At 54.1% G+C, this 18,472-nt stretch overlaps 3 protein-coding genes across 5 annotated transcripts; all 3 read right to left on the reverse strand.

Moving 5' to 3' along the window:
* Nucleotides 1-86: 86 nt before the first annotated feature.
* Nucleotides 87-2,227, reverse strand: MZB1 (marginal zone B and B1 cell specific protein). Its single transcript, XM_059174731.1, has 4 exons — nt 1,983-2,227; nt 1,052-1,179; nt 572-682; nt 87-473 (listed from the first exon to the last, which is right to left on the reverse strand). The coding sequence occupies exons 1-4, from the start codon at nt 2,154-2,156 to the stop codon at nt 317-319; spliced, it is 570 nt and encodes a 189-aa protein (XP_059030714.1). The 5' UTR covers nt 2,157-2,227; the 3' UTR covers nt 87-316.
* A 622-nt stretch (nt 2,228-2,849) lies between these two features.
* PROB1 (proline rich basic protein 1) lies at nt 2,850-8,249 on the reverse strand. The gene has a single exon (XM_059174726.1). It carries the CDS (start codon nt 7,437-7,439, stop codon nt 4,380-4,382), a length of 3,060 nt encoding a protein of 1,019 aa, XP_059030709.1. The 5' UTR covers nt 7,440-8,249; the 3' UTR covers nt 2,850-4,379.
* A 1,150-nt stretch (nt 8,250-9,399) lies between these two features.
* SPATA24 (spermatogenesis associated 24) lies at nt 9,400-14,844 on the reverse strand. Of its 3 annotated transcripts, none has more exons than XM_059174728.1 (6): nt 14,665-14,842; nt 13,389-13,454; nt 13,032-13,162; nt 12,876-12,946; nt 9,658-9,760; nt 9,400-9,550 (listed from the first exon to the last, which is right to left on the reverse strand). In XM_059174728.1, exons 1-6 carry the CDS (start codon nt 14,779-14,781, stop codon nt 9,421-9,423), a joined length of 618 nt encoding a protein of 205 aa, XP_059030711.1. In that variant the 5' UTR covers nt 14,782-14,842; the 3' UTR covers nt 9,400-9,420. The 3 variants fall into 3 exon arrangements, with proteins under 3 accessions (XP_059030711.1, XP_059030713.1, XP_059030712.1); XM_059174730.1 differs by having other exon boundaries at nt 13,389-13,575; nt 14,665-14,798; XM_059174729.1 differs by lacking the exons at nt 9,400-9,550; nt 9,658-9,760 and adding an exon at nt 9,901-10,102 and having other exon boundaries at nt 14,665-14,844.
* Between the last annotated feature and the right edge of the window lie 3,628 nt (nt 14,845-18,472).

The following is an 18,472-nucleotide window of genomic DNA, read 5'->3' on the forward strand; positions in this document are numbered from 1 at the left end:
GAGCTGAAGGTAGAGGCTTCAACCTGCTGAGCCACCCAGGCACCACCCCCAACAAGCATCTGTTGCAGAGAGAAGAAATCAAGACATCAAGGTCACTGGGTTTTATTCGAGTCCAGAGGGGAAGGCCTTCCCCCACCCCAGCCCCGACACACACACATGGCCCCCGTGTCCTGAAGCTGGAGGAGGGAGGGGCCATGGCAGCACAGAAAAGCATGGCCTTTCTGCCCTCCAAGGCAGCCTGCTGAAAAGAGTGGGGGAGTTCTAGAGGATGCCCCAGCTGTCTTCAGGGGCTGACCAGGAAGGGGAAGGAGTCAGACTAGAGCTCTGTCCTTGTGACAGTCGCCTCTTCTGAGCAGGCCCCTCCGGGTCCTCCACACAGCAATGTCTCCAGAGCCCCTCGGCTTTGTTGGTAGACTTCATAGATCTGGTCTTCTCCAAACTCCCCCAGGTAGTGCAAACATGTCGTGGAGAGCCTAGGGAAGCCCGACAGGAGCCTCAGACCCTGCCTGCCCCTCAGGGGGATGATCAAGGCTCCAAGGTCTCCATCCCACCCCCACACTCCTATCATTACCTGGTGGGCCAGGGGCCCCCTGTGATCATCACACTGATGGTTGGCTCTGGGCCCTTGCTGAGTCCTGGGCCTGTGAGACGTTTCACCTGGTTCACTTCTCGGATCCCATAGCTGGAAGCAGCAGGAAGGAGAGGGATACAGTATTAGTGGAGCCCTGCCAGCAAGGGATACAACTCCACATGAAGCTGGGCACATGGGGTATTTGCTGAATTCAGAGTCCAGATTCTGATCCTCCCTGAGGGAAAACTGAGAACCAGAGAGAGTCCCTGGCACAAGGTCCCACAGCACCATTGTCCCCTGGCCACGTAGCATTCTATTTGCCCTCAGCAAATAGACCTCAGACTTCATCCCAACCAACCCCCTACCCTGGACTTTATAGTCTTAGTGGAGTGTGTGTCTGGTGTGAGTGGGAGAGTGGGAACCTCTATCCATCAGCTCTACCCCTAGAGGAGGATGGTAGGGGCCAGATTCTTGACTCACCCCTGCCAGGTCTGGGTGCAGCTCTGGTCCAGGACGTCTGTGTATACAGACTCGCTCAGCTCCTGCCGTTGCCCCCCTGAGTCTGGGGTGTGAAGCTTGGCCTCTGCCTTTGCCAAATAATGCCACATCTAGAACAAGGAGGGACTGAGAGCCAAGGCTCCAGGACTGCTCAATGGCGGGGGAGGGTCAGACAGGAGCCTGTGTCTTCAGGAGAGAGTGAGGTGGCAAGGGAGAGTTTTGGCTCCTCCCTTAGGTTCTGAAAGTTGGAACTGGGTCTGCTAAAGTAGGATCCACTTCCCTGAGATGGGGTGGGTGGGTAGGAAACGCTGCGGTGGGAAGTTAGGCCTAAGCGCTGGGGCTCCTTCCAGGGCACAACTGCCCATCTGTCATGCTATTTTAAACCGTAAGAACAAGGAAAGGAAAAAAAAACAACAACAACAGAAAACCAGAGACCAGTCTTCAATGTCACGTGTACTCATAGGCTTCCCTCCCCCAACAGAGGTACTCAGGCATGCTTGATAGGTTTCTTTCTGAACTCAAGACATACTCATGCATGTATTCATGCGCTCAAACCATATGCACACGTGTACATACACACCCATGCTCTCCAGTCAGGGAAGGGGTCTAGACCCAAGGATAAGCCCAGAAAGGGAGGAGTCAGAGAGGACAAGCAAGTGACTCCTGGGGTCTCAAGATACTGGGGGATGTCCCAGATTATTTGCTCTCTGTTGGGCTGAGAGATAGGTAAACTGAGGCATGGAGGTTTGGGTGACGTGCAGTTGGCAATGTCATGGAAAGCTGAGCCAACTCAGGGCCCAGGGTAGGGGTTTGGAAATCAAAGGCCAGTGGTAGGATCAGAGGTAGATGGAAGGGCCTGGCTTCAGGAGGGACCTGGACAGGGGCCAGGGAACTGCAGGGGGTAGGTACTCACCTGGTAGACCACTGCCCTGCAGGCATCACAGCGCAGGTGAGCAGGCATGTGAGCTGAGTACTTCTCTTCATCGTCTAGCTGTGGGGCCGTGGCTGTGAATGGGGCCCTGTCCCCAAAGCCCCCTGGGATGGCCCAGGCTCCCAGCAGCAGTAACAGCGGCAGAGACAGCGTCATGGTCAGCGGAGCTGGCTCAGTGAGCCTGGGCTGCGGTTGGGGCGCAGGTGTGTGTGTGTGCCTGTGTGCAGTGGGGACCACCCCGGAAAGCCTAACCCAGACCAATGAGGAACCAACACCTCACCCTTCCCACCTCTTCCTTCCCCCAGGGCCCTAGAGATGCCACGTGTACATCTCCTCTACTGGGATCCCCGCTGCCACCAACTCAGCTCCAATTTCCGGTGACATAAGGAGGGCAGCTGGGCCTGGGCCAGGACGCACGGGGTGACCCCTCCCATGTCCTGGGATCTGGCCACTCGGTGGGCGCTGTACTGAGTACCGAGGTGAGAGGTGGTGTGTTAGTGTCAATTTTATGAGCACATGGAGGCTCAGAGAGAAGTGATGAATCCAAGACCATACAGCTTAGAAGGGCCATACTGAAGTTAGAACCTGAGCCTGACTGACCCCAAAGCCCACTGGCCACCCAGCCACCAGGGAGAATGAGATCTCAGGCGTGGCTGCCAGCCTAGGTCTCTCTCCTGGGAGGCAAGTTTGCAGACACGAGGATGCCATGATGCAAGAAAGACATACAGGGCCCCTGTCCTGGGCCCTAGGGCCCCCTCCACCCAGGCCATACCCAGACATGGAAGAGCATCACAGGGGGTGTCGGAGGTCGCAGCAGGAAGTCAGAAATCAGACAACTTACACCAGCTGTTCCAAGGATCATGGCTCATTGGGTCAGTGATTTATTGCACACAGGATGAGGGGAGGGGAGCAGGAGGGACCCCGGGGCCCTCCGTGCCATCAGAACCAACATCTCTGGCCATGAGAAGTTGTTCAGGTTTATTCTGATTCACAGCTCTCCCAGTCAGCTTCCAGCCCCAGGCAGGGAGGCGGAACTTCCTGGGACCAAGACGGCCCAGAGGCCTAGAACTTAGGTAAGGCATCAATCTCCATCCCTAACAACTGCTTCTAATGGGAACTGTTCTTCCCCAAACTCATCACATCACATATCAGTTCAACAAGGCCCCACCACTTCAAGCTCAGAACTACACACAGACCCCCCCACCCCACCCGCAGAGCACCCCCTACCCCATGCATCTCTCTCAGCACTCCTCAGAGGCTCCAGCAATCTCAATGCAATTAGAACATAGGCTCTGGGTTCTGTTCCTTCCTTGCTGTGACCAGCCTCCCAAGCCAGGCCTGCTCTCTGCACAGTTGCTACATCTGTTACCAAGGGAGTAGAACCAGCTGAGGGCTCCAAGTCTCTCTGCCCTGCTCCCTACCCCCATGGCATCCTTTCTGTTGCCCTAGCCCTAACCCACCCTCCACTACACCCAGAGGGGTCGAGAGGCTTAGCCATCCTTCCTGCTTGTAAGTCCTTCCTGATGATTCACTTCTTCTGTCCCCCACCCTGGGTGGGAATGCCTTAAGCCTCCACTCTTGGCCCCAGGATGTGCCTGCTCAGCTCTGAGGGCTTAGAGAGGCCAAGTCAGATGCTGAGGTTGAGGGGAGGATTAGAAGTGGGGCTCCCAGCTGGAGACTACCACTGCCTCCCCACTCAAGCCCCGTCCCCAGGCTGACCCTCTATAGCCCCTTCCATATGACATTCCTGCTCCATCTCCACTTGCCGTCCCTGAAGCTCCCTTTCTCAGATCCAGCTTGGCCTGGTGGCTGTACTGGCCACTTTCCCACCCAGCCTTCCACGCCAAGGCTCAGAGCCTCTTCCAAACAATAACAGGGTTGCTAGTCACAGTCCTCCCTTCATCCCACCAGCACTCACTAGCCTGTTCCTCCTCAGCTGGGTCCACCTTCAGGGAGGGCCAGACAGCTCACCACCTCGGTGAGCAGCCCCATCCTCTGCTGAGCCTCTTTCTTGTTGCCCTCAGTGAACTCCCAACATGCCCTCAAGTCAGCTCCTAGGAACAACTCCTAAGACACCTCACTTTCACACACACACACACACACACACACACACACACACACACACACCACTCTGGGAATGCCTGGGAAAAGAGGATACAGTTTTGTTGGAGGAGGAAGTAGGCAACCACTTTCTGAGTCCCAGCTCCATCAGTCCCAAAGTCTGATACATTCTCTGAAGGTAACTTCCAGTGTGAAGATGGGCCGGGAAGGGTAAAAGAGAGGGAGGTGATAGAAGGAACGGTGGGTAGGGGACTGGATGCTGGAACTTCCAAGGCCATCAAACAGGCCCCAACACCATGGGGATCAGGCCCTGGGGCTTCACATGGGGAACAAGGATCCCTTGCCAGGTTCGGCTGAACCTGAACTGTTGGGCGGAGCACAGAGTAGCAGAGGAGGTGCAGGGCTGGGGGTTCCACTCACGGGCAGGTAGTACATCCCATCCAGGGGCCCCGCCTCGGAAATCCAGGGTACTTGGGGGCCGCTGAAGGCCGGTGGGCCAGGGGAAGGCGGGACTGAGAGTCCTGAGAGAGGCCCATAGGCAGGCGGGTAGAGGCCAGAACCCAGGGCCAGCGGGGTGTAGACGCGGCGGGGTGGTCCCGGGGGCGACGGTGGCACCAGCACCTCTACATATTGCCCGCTTTCGGGGTCGAAGAGCAGCCGCAGCCGAGGCTGCCGCGGCGCCTCCACAAAGTAGTAGCGGCCGCTCTCGGGGTCCACTAGGACCTTCCCCGCGTACGCGGTCCCCGGTGGCCTGCGGGCCCCCTGCAAGGGGCCCTCCGGGGACCGGTCCATTGGAGGCGCCGAGGCTGCACGGGGCTGGGGCGGGGCTGTCCTGCCAGCCGACACCTGGGGTTCCCGCGGGAGAGCCGACTGGACGGCAGTCGCGGGCTCGGGGGCTCCAGGGCGCACCTCCAGTTTGGGTGCGATCCCAGGGCTCGAGCTAGGGTGCGCCTGCGGGGAGTCGGGGCAGGGTGGTCGGGGTGGTTGGGGCCCGGCTGCCCCTAAGGGCGACTGCTGGGGTGAGGCGCGAGCGCCGCCTAAAGGGCTGGTCCGCCCCTCACCGTCGGGGACCAGGCGCTGGGCTTCAGCATCGCGGTTCTCTTTGCCAGCACCGCGCACCAGAACTCCCCCGGTTCCCTCCGGCCGGAGGCCCAAAACCAGTGCACCGGGCAGGCGGATCTCAGTGCGCGCGAAGGGTTTTGCTGTGCTGTTCTCTGCTCTCCGCCTCAGGACCCCGTTGGGCTGCGAAGCGTCCCGGGGTACTGTGTCAGTAGGCGGCTCTGGGGGCTCGTAGGGGTGCGTCACGACCGGAAGAAAGTCCTTGAGATACACAGAAGTGTAGTGAGCTGGGCCTGGGGACCCCAGCGCCTGGAACTCCTGTGTCTTGGATGCGCCGCCCTCCTCCCCGCGGGGTTCCGTAGGAGGCGCAGGCAGCCCCAAAGCCGGGGTTCCGGCGGGGAAGCTGGGCGCGTACGTGGTCTTCACCATCTTGCGCACGTCTCGGGGCCGTGGGATGGCCACGCGCGGCCGACCCGAGGCGGCTTCTCCAGGGCCCACGGCTTCCTGGCGCACATCGGCCTCCAGGGTGCCCACCGGGCGACTGAGGGGCAGCTCAGGTGCAGCCGCTTCTGGCGACTGCTGACTGCCTTGGAAGGCAGGATCCCGCATCTCCCGCGTGGAAGGACTCAGCGCCTTCGTGAGCTCGGGAGTCCCGGGTGCGGATGGCCTAGGCAGCTCCAGCTCCTCCTGTCCTACCCCGTTCAGAGCTTCCGACGTAGATACCATCGATGAGCCCTGCAGTGTGCGATCCCACGTCTCTTGGGGAGCTGGATTCCACGTTCCATTAATACGATCTGGAGCCTTCCATGAGGACAAGGCCGGCGGGGACGGGTTTCTACAGCCCTCTGCCGTATAACCAACTGTCAGTTCCGGAACCTCCGATAGGGAAGCTTTGGGGGATGGGCTTCTTGTCCTGGCAACACCGTGATTCCACTGGGAAAGGGTAGGTGGGGAAGGGCTTCTGCTGACCGTTTCCTCGACAGCAGGATCCTGATTTCCCCATGCAGAGGATGCCTCAGGGAACGACGGGCTACTTACCCTCCGAAGAGCCCGATTCCATGGGAGCAGATTCTGGGGAGACGGGCAGAGTGGGCCGCGTAAGGTTCCATTTGGAGCCTGCCACAGTGGGGACGAGCTCCTTGGCCTGCCAGCCTTACTGGGAACTTCCTGGGGGGCTGTAGACTCGAAAGGTGGACTCTGTGCTCTCAGGACGGTTCGATCCGGAGACTCTCGAGGAAACCGAGTCTTGAGTTCCTGACTGTGCGCCTCTTCAGTCTTCTCCCCTGACTGCAGGAAGATGCTGGAACTAACTGGACCCAGCGGCTCGGTCCCCGGCGCGGGTTTGTCGCGCCGAATCGCGCGCTCTCGGAGGCTGGGCCAAGGCCGTGGTGCCCTAGTGGGGGCTGAACTATAGTGCACGCGGGGTGGCCGAGACCTGGCCTCCTCCAGGACTCTTCGGGCAATGCGGTCCGTTTCCCGGGTCGCACACTCTGGCCGCCCCGTGGGCCCGAAGGTGGCGCTGCTCGGGACAGGGGCCGCAGGGCTCAGTTTTCTGGCCAGTGCTGTCTGCACTAGGCCGGCGGCTGCCTGCAGGCGACCCAGCGACTCGTCCAGCGAGCCAGTGCGCAGAAGCAGTCGGGGGCGCGGCGCTCCCGCCTCCCGCGGGGGACTCCGGGGTCGGGGGCGCAGCTCGATCTGACGCTTGGGCACTGTCCGGGTCCTGGCGGGCGCGTCGCGCTCCTCCAGCGCCACCTCCACACACTCGAACTGCGCTGGGGTCCCGGGACTCGGCCCGCGGGGCCGCAGCTCCAGGTAAGTGGCCCAGCGGGAGCCGCCGTCGGGGGCCTGAGGCGTCGGTGCGGCGGGAGCCGGAGTCGCAGGCCCGGGCGGAGAGAGGCTGCGGAAAGCCCGCGCGGTGAGTTGTTGCACCTCGCTATCCGCCGCGTCAGAGCGGCCGAACAATGCCCCGGCGCCGAAGATGACTTCCATCTCCCCCGACGGCAGCATGCGCAGCTGGGGCTGGGGTGGCGGCGGGCCGGAGCCCGGACCTCGCGGGAAACCCGAGCCGGGCGGGAGCTGCTGGCGGCTATTCTGGGCGCTGACGGACAGGCGAGGCTGTGCGCCCGCCCCCAGCGCAGGGGCCCCCCCGGGCCACTTCGCCCGGCATCCTGCGTCCGGCCCAGCGTCCGGGGGCTCTGGAGAACCCGGAGCCGTGTGGTAGGAGCCTGACGAGCCGGAGGAATCCTGACGCCGCGCGGGGGCCGCGGGCAGCTGCCCTGGGAGCCCAGGTAGGGCTGGCCGGGTGAGCGTGGTCAGCATGGTGGGGCTGGACGCCGCGCACTACCTCCCTCACGTTCTCCTCCACTGGTGCCACGGACGCCCGCACTGTCCCCGCCCCGCCCGCAGATGTCGTGGGGTCACCGCGCCTTAAAGCGGCCGCGTCCCCTCTCGAATCAGTGGCGTCGCCAACGGAACAGCCTTGGCCCCTGGGCTTCACTTTTTTAACATTGTCCTCTGGTGCGGGCCAGAGGCCTCCGATGCCTATCCAGCCTCGGGCTGACAGGACGGTGAGGGACCAGTGGGTGCCCGGTTGGAAGCCAGGAGCTAGGCTCCTCACCGGCTCAGAGAGAGGCTGAGCGGGGACCTGCCTGAGGTCAAACGTGTGGACCAGGGCTGTGGATCAGAATGTGAGTCAGGGGACTGGGACCAGACTTTTTTGTCAGGCGACTCAGGTCTTCTGAGCAATTTCGTCTTCCTCTTAGCCCCAGGTTTCCTATCACTCCCGTGCTCCTCTTCTCCTTGGCCCTCTCATCAGTTGTCCCAGTTAGAGTTCATAGGGTGCACTCACCACTTTCCTTGACCCATCACCCCACAATCTTTGATGGAGGAGCAATGCTTGGAGGGCTCCCCTAAATCCAAAAGTAGTGCTATTGCCTCTGGAAGGTGTAGTCCCTGACTGGACCCATTGCCTTTAGTGGGAACATACTGAAGGGGCTGGAGTGGATAGCTCTAGCTTTCACAGATGGCCTTGGCACCAAGAACAAGGACTAGATGCTGATGTGGAGTCTCTTAGGAATCTTTGGGGGTAGCTGTGGGGCCCTATGTAAAGCCCCTCTGAGGCAGAAAGAGCTCTATGGTCCCCTAGGCACTTGCAAGGCCCTCACTCCAGCCCCCACCACCTAAGGACCCACCCTGGGGACAGGAACTGGTGGGGAAGCAGCTACCACCTGTCACTGTCCTGGGATAATGACAGTGGGCACCATTTGCCTTGAAACTTCTGGCTTCAGTGGTGCTATGATTCAGGCCCTAGCTGGCCTCGGAGCAAAAGCACCAGCACCTCCCCCTCTCCTATGTACTCACCCTCACACTGACCCAGGTTCGGCTAGACTTGATAAATCTGACCCAGCATCCCAGTGGGTCCCCGGCCTGGATGTCACCCTGCTCACCTAGCCATCAATGATGCCTTTTGACAGGATCAATGCTGCCCCTCTTCTAGCCTGCATATGCAACTTTAGCAAGTCATAGCCCCTTCAGAGACTGTTTCCACTGTTTCCCCTTGTTTAGAGTTGAGCCTCAGTTTGGGGGAAGTGTAAGAGGGTATAAGTATGATTCACAGGTGTAACAGTCTTGTTATATGATGGAAATGGATTTCCCAAATTCATTGTGGTCCTGGAACCCACTGTCTTTGATGACTCTGGTCAGGGCTTCTTTCTGTCTCTGTCATACACACACACACAGACACACACACAGCCCTTCCTGCTCTATAGCCAAGTTGGGAGAGTTAAATATACCAGGGCGCTGGGAGTGGGGTGGGGTGTTTACAGGTAACCAGGGGTAACCAGAGCTGTTTACATAGGGAGGGATTAAGTACCAAGAGTAGGAAGGACAGTGCCTATTAGACAACAAAGTAGTCCTCCCCTAGACTATAACCCCCCACTTCCCCTCTCCTTACTACCTAAGAGAGGGAGGGAAGTGGCAGGGGCTGGAGACCTGGGCAGCATCCTTTTCTAAACTCGGGAGTGGCCTACAAGGCGGTGGTCCAAGCCCTGTCCCCCTCTAAGTCCCTGGTAACTTGATTTTCCCTCTGTCACAAAGGTCCTCCAGAAGGCAAGCAGGAAGGGAAAAAAAAGCACCTTCCGCTTCTTCCCCTGTCTCTTCCCTGGGAATCAGGCCCCTGGTGAGGCCGGTGGTGGCAAGGGCCAGGACCCACGGGGATAGGAAGGATAGGGATGGGGACCCCCACAGCAGAGAAGGCAGAGGTCGGGCATTACAGCCAAAGAACAGGAAGGCGACGACCATTTTATTTTTCCCTGGGGCGCTGGTGGCTCCGGGCCTGAAGCGTCCCTGAGGCTTTCTTATGCTTCTGGTCCAGTACTTGGGCCATGTAGTTCTCCTGCTGCTTCTGGATCCGGTAGTCAGACATGTGATTCCTGCAACGGAGCCGGCTGGGCATGGGCTGGGGGCAGTCTACGGTAGGGGCCAGAGACCTGGTTCCCCACTTCCATCAACAACCCCCAGCCTGGCCCAGACCCCTCACCTGAAGATCTGTTTCTGCTGGCTGATAACTTGCTGCAACTCCTTAATCTCATTCTCTTTGCCATTAAGTATATCTTCTTGCTTTATAATGTGAGACTCAATCTCTGTGGGGGAGAGAGGCAGGGAGGAGGGGTGGTTCCCATCCCACGGGCTCCTTCCTGAGATAGGCATTCATACCCTTACAGGTTTTTTAAGAACTTGAATCCCCCCACCCAGGGGTTCTCCACAAGTAGCTGCTAACACCTTAGTAAGAATGAGTTTATTAGGGAGTTTTGACAGGATGGTGGCTGAGGGGCACAATGTCTGATGAACGTGTCAGTGACTTCACAACTCTATTTCTGGACCAGGTGAGCCACATGAGGGCAGGTGGAGGCCCTTGCAGAGAGGTGGACAGCGCTGCCCATAGGCTTGAGGATGAATGGTTCCTTTCCTTAACTCCTGCCAATCTTTACAGATATGACTTCCTTGGCAAAATCCTTCCCAGTCTAAAAGTACAACCCCTCTCAATAGTTCCTATCCCTTTTGTCAGCTTTCTTTTTCTTCTTAGCCCCCACAGCTAACATACCATATATTTTACTCACTTGTTGTCTTCCCTACTGGGATTTCTATGCACAAAATCCACAAGGATAAATATTTTTTAAATTTACTGTTTTAACCCTAAGGTCTGAAAGAGTACCTGGCACAAAGAAGGTGCACAATAAATTTATTTGTGGAATGAATGAACAGGATATCCTCTGGGGGTTTAGGACTTAGAAATATTACTTAGTTCAGTCATCTCAATCCCAGCAGACCTACTGAGGGCCAGCTGGATGCCCAGCCCTGTGCTAGGGCTCCAGAGGAGAAGATAGGGTCCCCACTCTCAAGGAGCAGCTCCTGAGGGTTAAGACTCAGGAACTGATGAGAGAACAGAACAAGGCAATGTTTCAACAGTGTTAATATTGATGAGACAGCATTACCACTTTGGGCAAGTTGCCTCCTTTTCTAGAGCCATTTCCTCATCTGTAATGGGGACAGGGACAGCTCCTGTTCCACAAGGGCATGGGGAGCACCCAGGGAGAGAGTGGTGTCAAAGCTTACCCCCACATTAAGTGCTCATTAGATGCAAAGATGATTTTTGTGTCTTGCATCAAAATTGAAAGAGGCTGTAGGGATCTGGAGGGCGCTTTTTTTATATGAACTGTCCCTTGGGCAGCCCTGGAAAATTCTGATCCTCATAGGAAGAAAATCCCATTGCCTTTAAAGACTGGATCAACATTAACTAGAACACAAACTCTAAAAATGCAGAAATGCTAAAGCATTTAAGGTTTCAAAGAAAAGATTTGGTAAAAAGTTAAGGCACAGCATAGAAAAGAGGACACAGACAAAGACACAGGGGAAGGAAGAGAATGAAAATGAGCTCTGTGGGTCACAGAACCAGGACTGTTGACCCTTCTTCCCAAGGTCACCCAGACTGATTGATTGTGAAGATATTTTGGAAAAAGGCATCAGAAATTTATGTGAATCTTTTAAAATAAATGAGAGATGAATTTAAGATAAATAGCACCTAATGAGAAAATGGTTAGAAAATCCCTTTGAGAAAAATAAGAAACTATGTAAGTGTAAAAATCAAACTAAACCCACATAAAGGGAGGTTAGAGGGTAGGGAGGGCACAGGCCAGGGGAAGGCTTAGGTCATGAGATTTGCTCACTTGAGGGTTTGTGTCCCACTAAAGGGGTTTGGGACATTCTGGGGAGAGGCAGCCAGGTTCCATCTCCATCACATATACACACACACCTTGCATAAGCAGACGGGAGCACTGTGGCCTTGACTGATCTCTAGGAAATGCCTTGGCACCACCAGGAAAGACCTCTAGGTTCCTTTTCAGGAGGTGGGGGGATAAGTAGAGAGGGAGGAAGAACTGCGGTCCAAGTGGCCTTGGGTATGGAGGCAGTGACTGCCTGTTGGGCCCCAGGGGGCCCCAGTGGGAGGCCTTGTTCAAACAGCCATGAGGCCTGTCAGCCCACCTAGTGAGACTGAGACATCAGCCTGCTGCCATCTTACCAGTGAGAGTACTCACCAAGGGGGAGTGAGGGCTGGATTGGTGGGTATGGGGTGCCCAAGACTCCAGGTGACAGCCCATCAGGAGGGACCCTGAATATCTTTTGGACTTGGGCTCTAGTCTCTGGCCTACTCAAAACTGCATATGGAATCCATATCTATTTCTTAATAGAAATGACTAGATAAAGGGAATTTAGTGTTCTGGGAAACCAAAAAGGGGTTCCTGAGATCTAGGGACACTGGATGGCTAACAAAAAGTGCCCCCAAACTTAGCACCAGCTGAGCCAAGAAGTGATCACAGCCATCTGGCACAGAGCAGAGATGAAAATTAATGGCCTACAGACATATTTTACTTGGCCCATACAATAGTTTTAAAATTTTGAAATCAGTTGCCAACACTAAAAAGTCAGAAAAGTTTCCGTTAAAACCTGGCTTCCAGGGGCGCCTGGGTGGCTCAGTGGGTTAAGCCTCTGCCTTCAGCTCAGGTCATGATCCCGGGGTCCTGGGATCGAGCCCCACATCAGGCTCTCTGCTCAGCAGTGAGCCTGCTTCCTCCTCTCTCTCTGCCTGCCTCTCTGCCTACTTGTAATCTCTGTCTGTCAAATAAATAAATAAAATCTTTAAATAAAAAAACAACAACAACAAAAAACAAACAAACCTGGCTTCTAGTTTCTTTTTTAAAGATCTGACAATACTGGGTCCCCATTCCCATGGCAGAGACATTAAGCCCTTGAGAAGTAGCATGGCTCTTCCCATCACCATGGTCCCCACTCCTCCCTGCTGGGTCCCCAACCCTGACACTAGGGGTCAGCTCCCAAATGGGACTGAGCTTGCCCTGTTGTCCCTCTTGTAATAGTTATGAGTAAATTACGCTATTTCTAATACCCATCAAAAGTGGGAAAACAAAAGGTGGACTAAGAAGGTCGTATGTTTCAAGAAAAATGGGAGCGAGCCCGTTCTTTTATGGCCATGAAGAATATTGTACACCAACTGCTTCCCTCATTTCCGTGGCCTGCCTGGTCCCTGTAGGCCTTTGCGAAGGTGTGGCCCGCCTGGGCCTGCCTGTATCCTCAGCCGGGGGCAGAAGTTGGGGTGAAACCCTGCCCTGGACATGGGCACTGGGCTGTTAGGGAAGAACCCATGCATGTAAGCATGGGGGGGGGCACGGGCCTCCCGCCTACCATTGCACTTGGTGATGAGCTGGTCCTTCTTGCTGGATTCCTGCAGAGCTCTGCTCTTGACACTGGAGAGCCTGGGTGGAGAATAAAAGAAAGGGTGGGAAGGCTGACAGGCAGACTGGACCCCCAACTCTTCCCCTCCTACCAAGGCCCACTCACGCCTTTTCAAAAGCCAGCTTCTCTTGCTCCAGCTGTTTAGATAGCACCTCTACTTCCCCAAGGGCAAACTGCAACTTCTCCTCTTCCTTGGCCAGGAGGACCTTGGTCTTGGCGTGGGCAGCTTTTTCTTCCTGCAGGGGCAGCAGCAGTGACCTCATTACCCCCCAAGCCACCCTGGTTTCCTAGATCCCCTTAACCAGCTCCCTTTCTCAGAGAGGCACATGGAAGCCAGGACCCAGGAAGATTCTGTCCTCACAGGTAGGGCTGGAGGCTCTCAGAAACTTCAATAACTGTGCTCATCCACAGGAATCCCAGGAAATGGGAAAAGATTAGGAGCCTGCAGAGGCCATTACTTACCACCAGCTTCTTCTCCACTGCCTGGAACTCTTCTTTACTGACAAAATTTTCATCCTGGAGAACCATCTGCAACAGAGCCTGGCTCAGGGAGGGCCTGGGGCTGGAGTGGGAGGAGCGCTCTCTAGGGATCAGGACCAAGGTCAGACAGTGGAATGATACCCAGGGCACCTAGCATGAGACTTGAGATCTGAGAAGGGAGAATGTGGTTCCATAAGATTCACAGAGGCTCAGCTCTAGGTCCTACCTACCCTTAAGGAGTAACCAGTTTGATATAGGAGACAACTTGCAGCCAGCACTTCTAAAACGGTATGGGAGTATGATGGAGAACCACAGAGGGCTGTGGTGCTCAGGGGAGGCCTCTGGCCTGGGGAAAGATCAGAATTCCTTCCAAAGAAAGATCATCAGACAGGGCATCTGACTACTAAACAGGGGCGGGCCAGAAGTGGTGGTGGAACAGAAAAGTGTTTCAGATGGTGAGAACACACATGCAAATGCCAGCAGATGCCAGCTGTGAAGAAAAAGAGCTAGTTACCCTTAGGGAATTGTAGGTAATTCAGTGCCTAGAGCTGCACACACCTATTAAGAGTGAGAAATAGATGTTAAGTCAGTTTTGTTTCTGAGATGGAGCTATCTCACGATCTTCTAATCAAGATAGAAAAAAGAGAGAGAGAGAAAGAGAGAGAGAAACCATGAACTCCCAACTGGCCAGGATTTTACCATGCCTGTCCAGGTAACCTGTGGCTCCAATATTTTGCTCAGGAACGAGGGTTTGACTAGAAGGCAAAAGCAAAGGGGCATAAAGAGGTCGGAACCCCTTAAGTTCACATGTGTAAGGGACAAACCAGTGCTTACTGCCCTCAGCATGGCGCTGCACTAGACAGCGCCATGTGGGGATGCCCACAAGAGAAAAGATTTTATAGCTTCAGTGCCTGCACCTGAGCGCCCTGGGAAGCCAATGAAGTACTCTCCAACTAGAAATGGGCAAAGTGAGGCTCGGTGAATAGACTGGGACATAACTACCCGGACTTATACAACCAAACAGGAAGTAGAAATGAACTTGACTTTGATTTAAATTCCATGGTAGACATTCGTGAAGACCTTGCATCATTTTGTCTCCACTCCTACTAGCTATAAGACATCTGGGCCCCGCCTCCCCCTGATGACGCCATTGGCAATGTGCTCTAAGCTCGCCACTGGCTTCGGGATAGGGTCTGGCCCCGCCCCCTCCATTTAGGTGTTCAGGTCGGCCTCTCCCCGAGGTTTTCTGGCTGCGTACCACGTTCCTCAGCTGATGGATCAGTTCCTCCTGAGATTCGATCACGTCCCGCAGTTGATCGAAGGCGAGACACACTGATCCAGAGCCCCCCTGCGACCACCCGAGGGGCGTCGCCATCTTTCGCCCACGCCAGCTCGTTGGAAATGGCTGTCTCTGGGCGCCTCACCCACCGTCGCCCACCAATGAGAATGCGACGCCACAGAGCATCCTGGCAACTGGGGGCGGGGACTTCCTTTGTTAGCAGGGATGAGGCCCGCCTCTTAAAGGAGCCGCTCTCTGAAAGGTGCCTCCTGGGGTGGGGGAGATCTCTAACAACCTTTAGTAATTTAAGTTCATAGTTTATCTGCACACCTGTTTCGTCTTGTATTTGTCACGCAGACAGAAGGAGCAGTCGGGGTCCGGCTTATTCTTCCTTAGGGAAGTGAACAGGCCTCGCTCAGAGAATGGCTCTCTCAGCCTTCTCCCAGGGCCTGTTAAACTGCTAGACCTGTGAAGCAAGAGCTAACTAAGGCAACCCCTGCATCTTTAGTTTCACAAGCTTCTTTCTCGCGCCCTAATCTCTAGATTTCCCCCAGAATATGGGACTCCAGCCTCTTCTGATCTCTCTTCCACGTATGAATACTCTCTACTTAGGTGGCCCAAAGCCCAGGAACAGGAAAGGAAAGTGGCCTCACCCAAGATAAGAGTCCTCCTACGCAGGTACCAGGTTTTGGCAGCCACAGTGGACCCATGTTCAACTGTGTCAAGGTACTGAAGAGATAAGGAGAACTAAAGAGGGGCATCGAAGTGATGGAGAACAGAGGTTCTCCATCTCCTTCTGTATATGTGCTGCCGAAGCGAGCACTCCTTCTGTAGATGTGCAGAAGGATAAAATGATCCTAAAGTGACCACACATCCTCACCAAATCCCCTTTGAGGGCTTTTTGGAAACCCAAATAAGATCAAATAAGCTGAGGAAAAATCAGAGCTAAAATTTACTGAGTATTTACTATTTTGTGGCACCATTATGCCTTTATAGTACTATTTCATGTGATCTTCACAATAATCTTGGGAAGAAGATTTTAATCTTTTACAGATGAAATGCAGGTTCTATGAGGATGAGTAACTTGCCAAGGTCACCCAAGCTAAGAAGCTTTGGAACAGTGTTTTAACATGGGAGGTTTGATTCCAGAGTCCATGTTCTTTCTTTTTTGAAGATTTTTATTTATTTATTTAACAGAGAAAAAGAGAGATCACAAGTAGGCAGAGAGGCCAACAGAGAGAATGAGGAAGCGGGCTCCCTGCCTGGCAGAGAGCCTGATGTTGGGCTCTATCCCAGGACCCCCCAGGACCCCGAGATCACAATCTGAGCTAAAGGCAGAGGCTTAACCCACTGAGCCACCCAGGCACCCCTCCAGAATCCATGTTCTTTTTTTTAAAGATTTTATTTATTTATTTGACAGAGAGAGATCACAAGTAGGCAGAGAGGCAGGCAGAGAGAGGAAGGGAAGCAGGCTCCCTGCTGAGCAGAGAGCCCCATGCAGGGCTTGATCCCAGGACCCTGAGATCATGACCTGAGCCGAAGGCAGCGGCTTAACCCACTGAGCCACCCAGGCGCCCCCAGAATCCATGTTCTTAACCATGATGCTGTGTTAGATTTTTGTTGAACATAATGGGTACTGAAATTGTGGAATTTAATACTCCTAAGCAGGAAATGACTCTATTAAGTAGTTTGGAGAAAGTATTATCAGTAACCAGGAAGAGGAGCTGAAAGTTCAGGTAGGCCACTTAGGCTGCTCCAGAAGGCTCCCTAGGAGCCTCTTTTGGGGTTGAAATTTGTGGCCTGATCAATGTGGCCATTTCTGTGGATTTCCCAGTGGTAGCCCTTGTTTGATTTTTCAGTGTTTCTTATGTCTATTCTCACATCCTGGAGAGCAAGGCCATTTCTTCCTTTCTTTCTTCCTTTCTCTCTCCCTTCCTTCTTCCTCCCTCCCTCCCCCTCTTTCTTTCTTTCTTTCTTTCTTTCTCCCTTCCTTCCTTCCCTCCTTCCTTCCTACCTTCCTCTTTCTTCCTTCCTATTTTCCTCTTTCTTTCTTTCTTTCTTTCTTTCTCTATCCATCTATTGAGAGAGAGACAGAGAGAGATAGGGTGAGGGGAGAGACAGCACAAGTATGGTGAGGGGCAGAGGGAGAAGGAGAAAGAAACTCCAGCAGACTCCGTGATGAGTTTGGAGCCCCAGGTGGGGTGCAGAGCTCACTGAGGGCTGGATCCTGCAACCCAGAGATCACAACCCCAGCTTAAACCAAGAGTCAGACCCTCAGCCAACTATGCCACCCAGGGCTCCAAGAGAGCAAGGCCATTTCTGTTGACCAATCTTAAAGAGCCTAGAGCAGTACAGTCCAATAAAACTTATGTGATGGCCGTAGTCTACATTTGCACTGTTCGGTACGGCAGCCACTAGCCAGCCACTAGCCACATGTAGGTAGTTGTTCAGCACTGGAAATGTCGAGGGCAAAACTCTGGAGTTCAGTAGTCCCCACCAGCTACTTCCCTGAGGATAGGAGATTATGAGCAAGAGAGAAGCCTGGGTCCATGTCTGCATACCAGCATGGACATGAAGGATGGTTATCCTGGTTGGGGGACTGCCACAGACTCCCATCTGTATGCCAACAAATACTACAGGCTCCTGGCCTCAGCCAGGGCTCAGTGAGGGTCGGAATGACATAACATCACAAACAGCTCTGTGATCCTAACCCAGGAAGTGTTTCCTTTCTGCACAGCGTTGTCATTCTGGTTGAGGTTCCTATTACCTATTGCTGTATAATGAAGCATTCAAAATTTACAGCTTAAAAAAAAAAGTCATTTCACTCAGGAAACTCCAATTTGGGCAGGGTTCAATAGTGAAAACTCATCTCTGCTCCATGTTATATCAGCTGGGATTTTGGGTGGAGGGAGTGAGGGAGGGAGAGGGAAAGAGGCTAGAAATTCTATTTCCAAGATAGCTCACTTACATAACTGACCAAGTTGGAGTTATCAGCTGGGAGCTCATTTGAGGCTGACCAAGGTTCTTGTTCTCCTCCATGGGCTGTTTGGGCTTTCTTATAGCATGGAGATTAGGTTTAAGAGAAAGCATCCAAGGTGATAGGAAAAGGAAGATGACCATTTTCTTAAGGCTTGGGCCTGAAAACTGGCACAGTGTAAATTCTGCTATATTCTATTTGCCAGGGAGCCTCAGAGTTCAGATGCAAGGAGAGGGAACACATCCTATCTATTGTAGGAGTAGTTTCAAAGAATTCGGGCTGCACTTCCAGTGGACATCCTGGCAGATGACATGTCATTTTTTCAAGGTTCACATCAGATAAAATCAGAATGAAACTTAGTCTAGTGGGGAGACAAGCATCAAATAAACACACACTTAAATCCCAAATTGAGTCATTATCCAAATAAATAACATATCTATGACAGGTGTTGAGAAAGGACTGTGTTTTGTCTTGTTTTGCCTTTTACATAGTCTTCATGCCCAAGGTAGGGTTGAACTGATGACCCTGCAATTAAGGGTCACATGCTTACTTGCTGAGCCAGCCAGTTGCCCTGCATGAGAGTATTTTAAAGGGAGATTTTGCCCAGTTTGGGGTGTCCGGGAAGCCTTTTGTGAGGAAGTGGGATGTTTGTGCTGAAACCTAATAAGATTACAAGGAGGCACTTAACAAAACAGGTAGGGGCAGGTGAGTTGGAAAGGGTTCCAGAAAGAGGGAACAGTATTTATAAGGTCCCTGGGGCAAAAGGTGTTGGCAGATTATAATAATTAAAAAGTTAGTATGGCAGAAATG

The sequence above is a fragment of the Mustela lutreola genome, chromosome 5, assembly GCF_030435805.1.
Source record: "Mustela lutreola isolate mMusLut2 chromosome 5, mMusLut2.pri, whole genome shotgun sequence".
NCBI classification, from domain to species: domain Eukaryota; kingdom Metazoa; phylum Chordata; class Mammalia; order Carnivora; family Mustelidae; genus Mustela; species Mustela lutreola.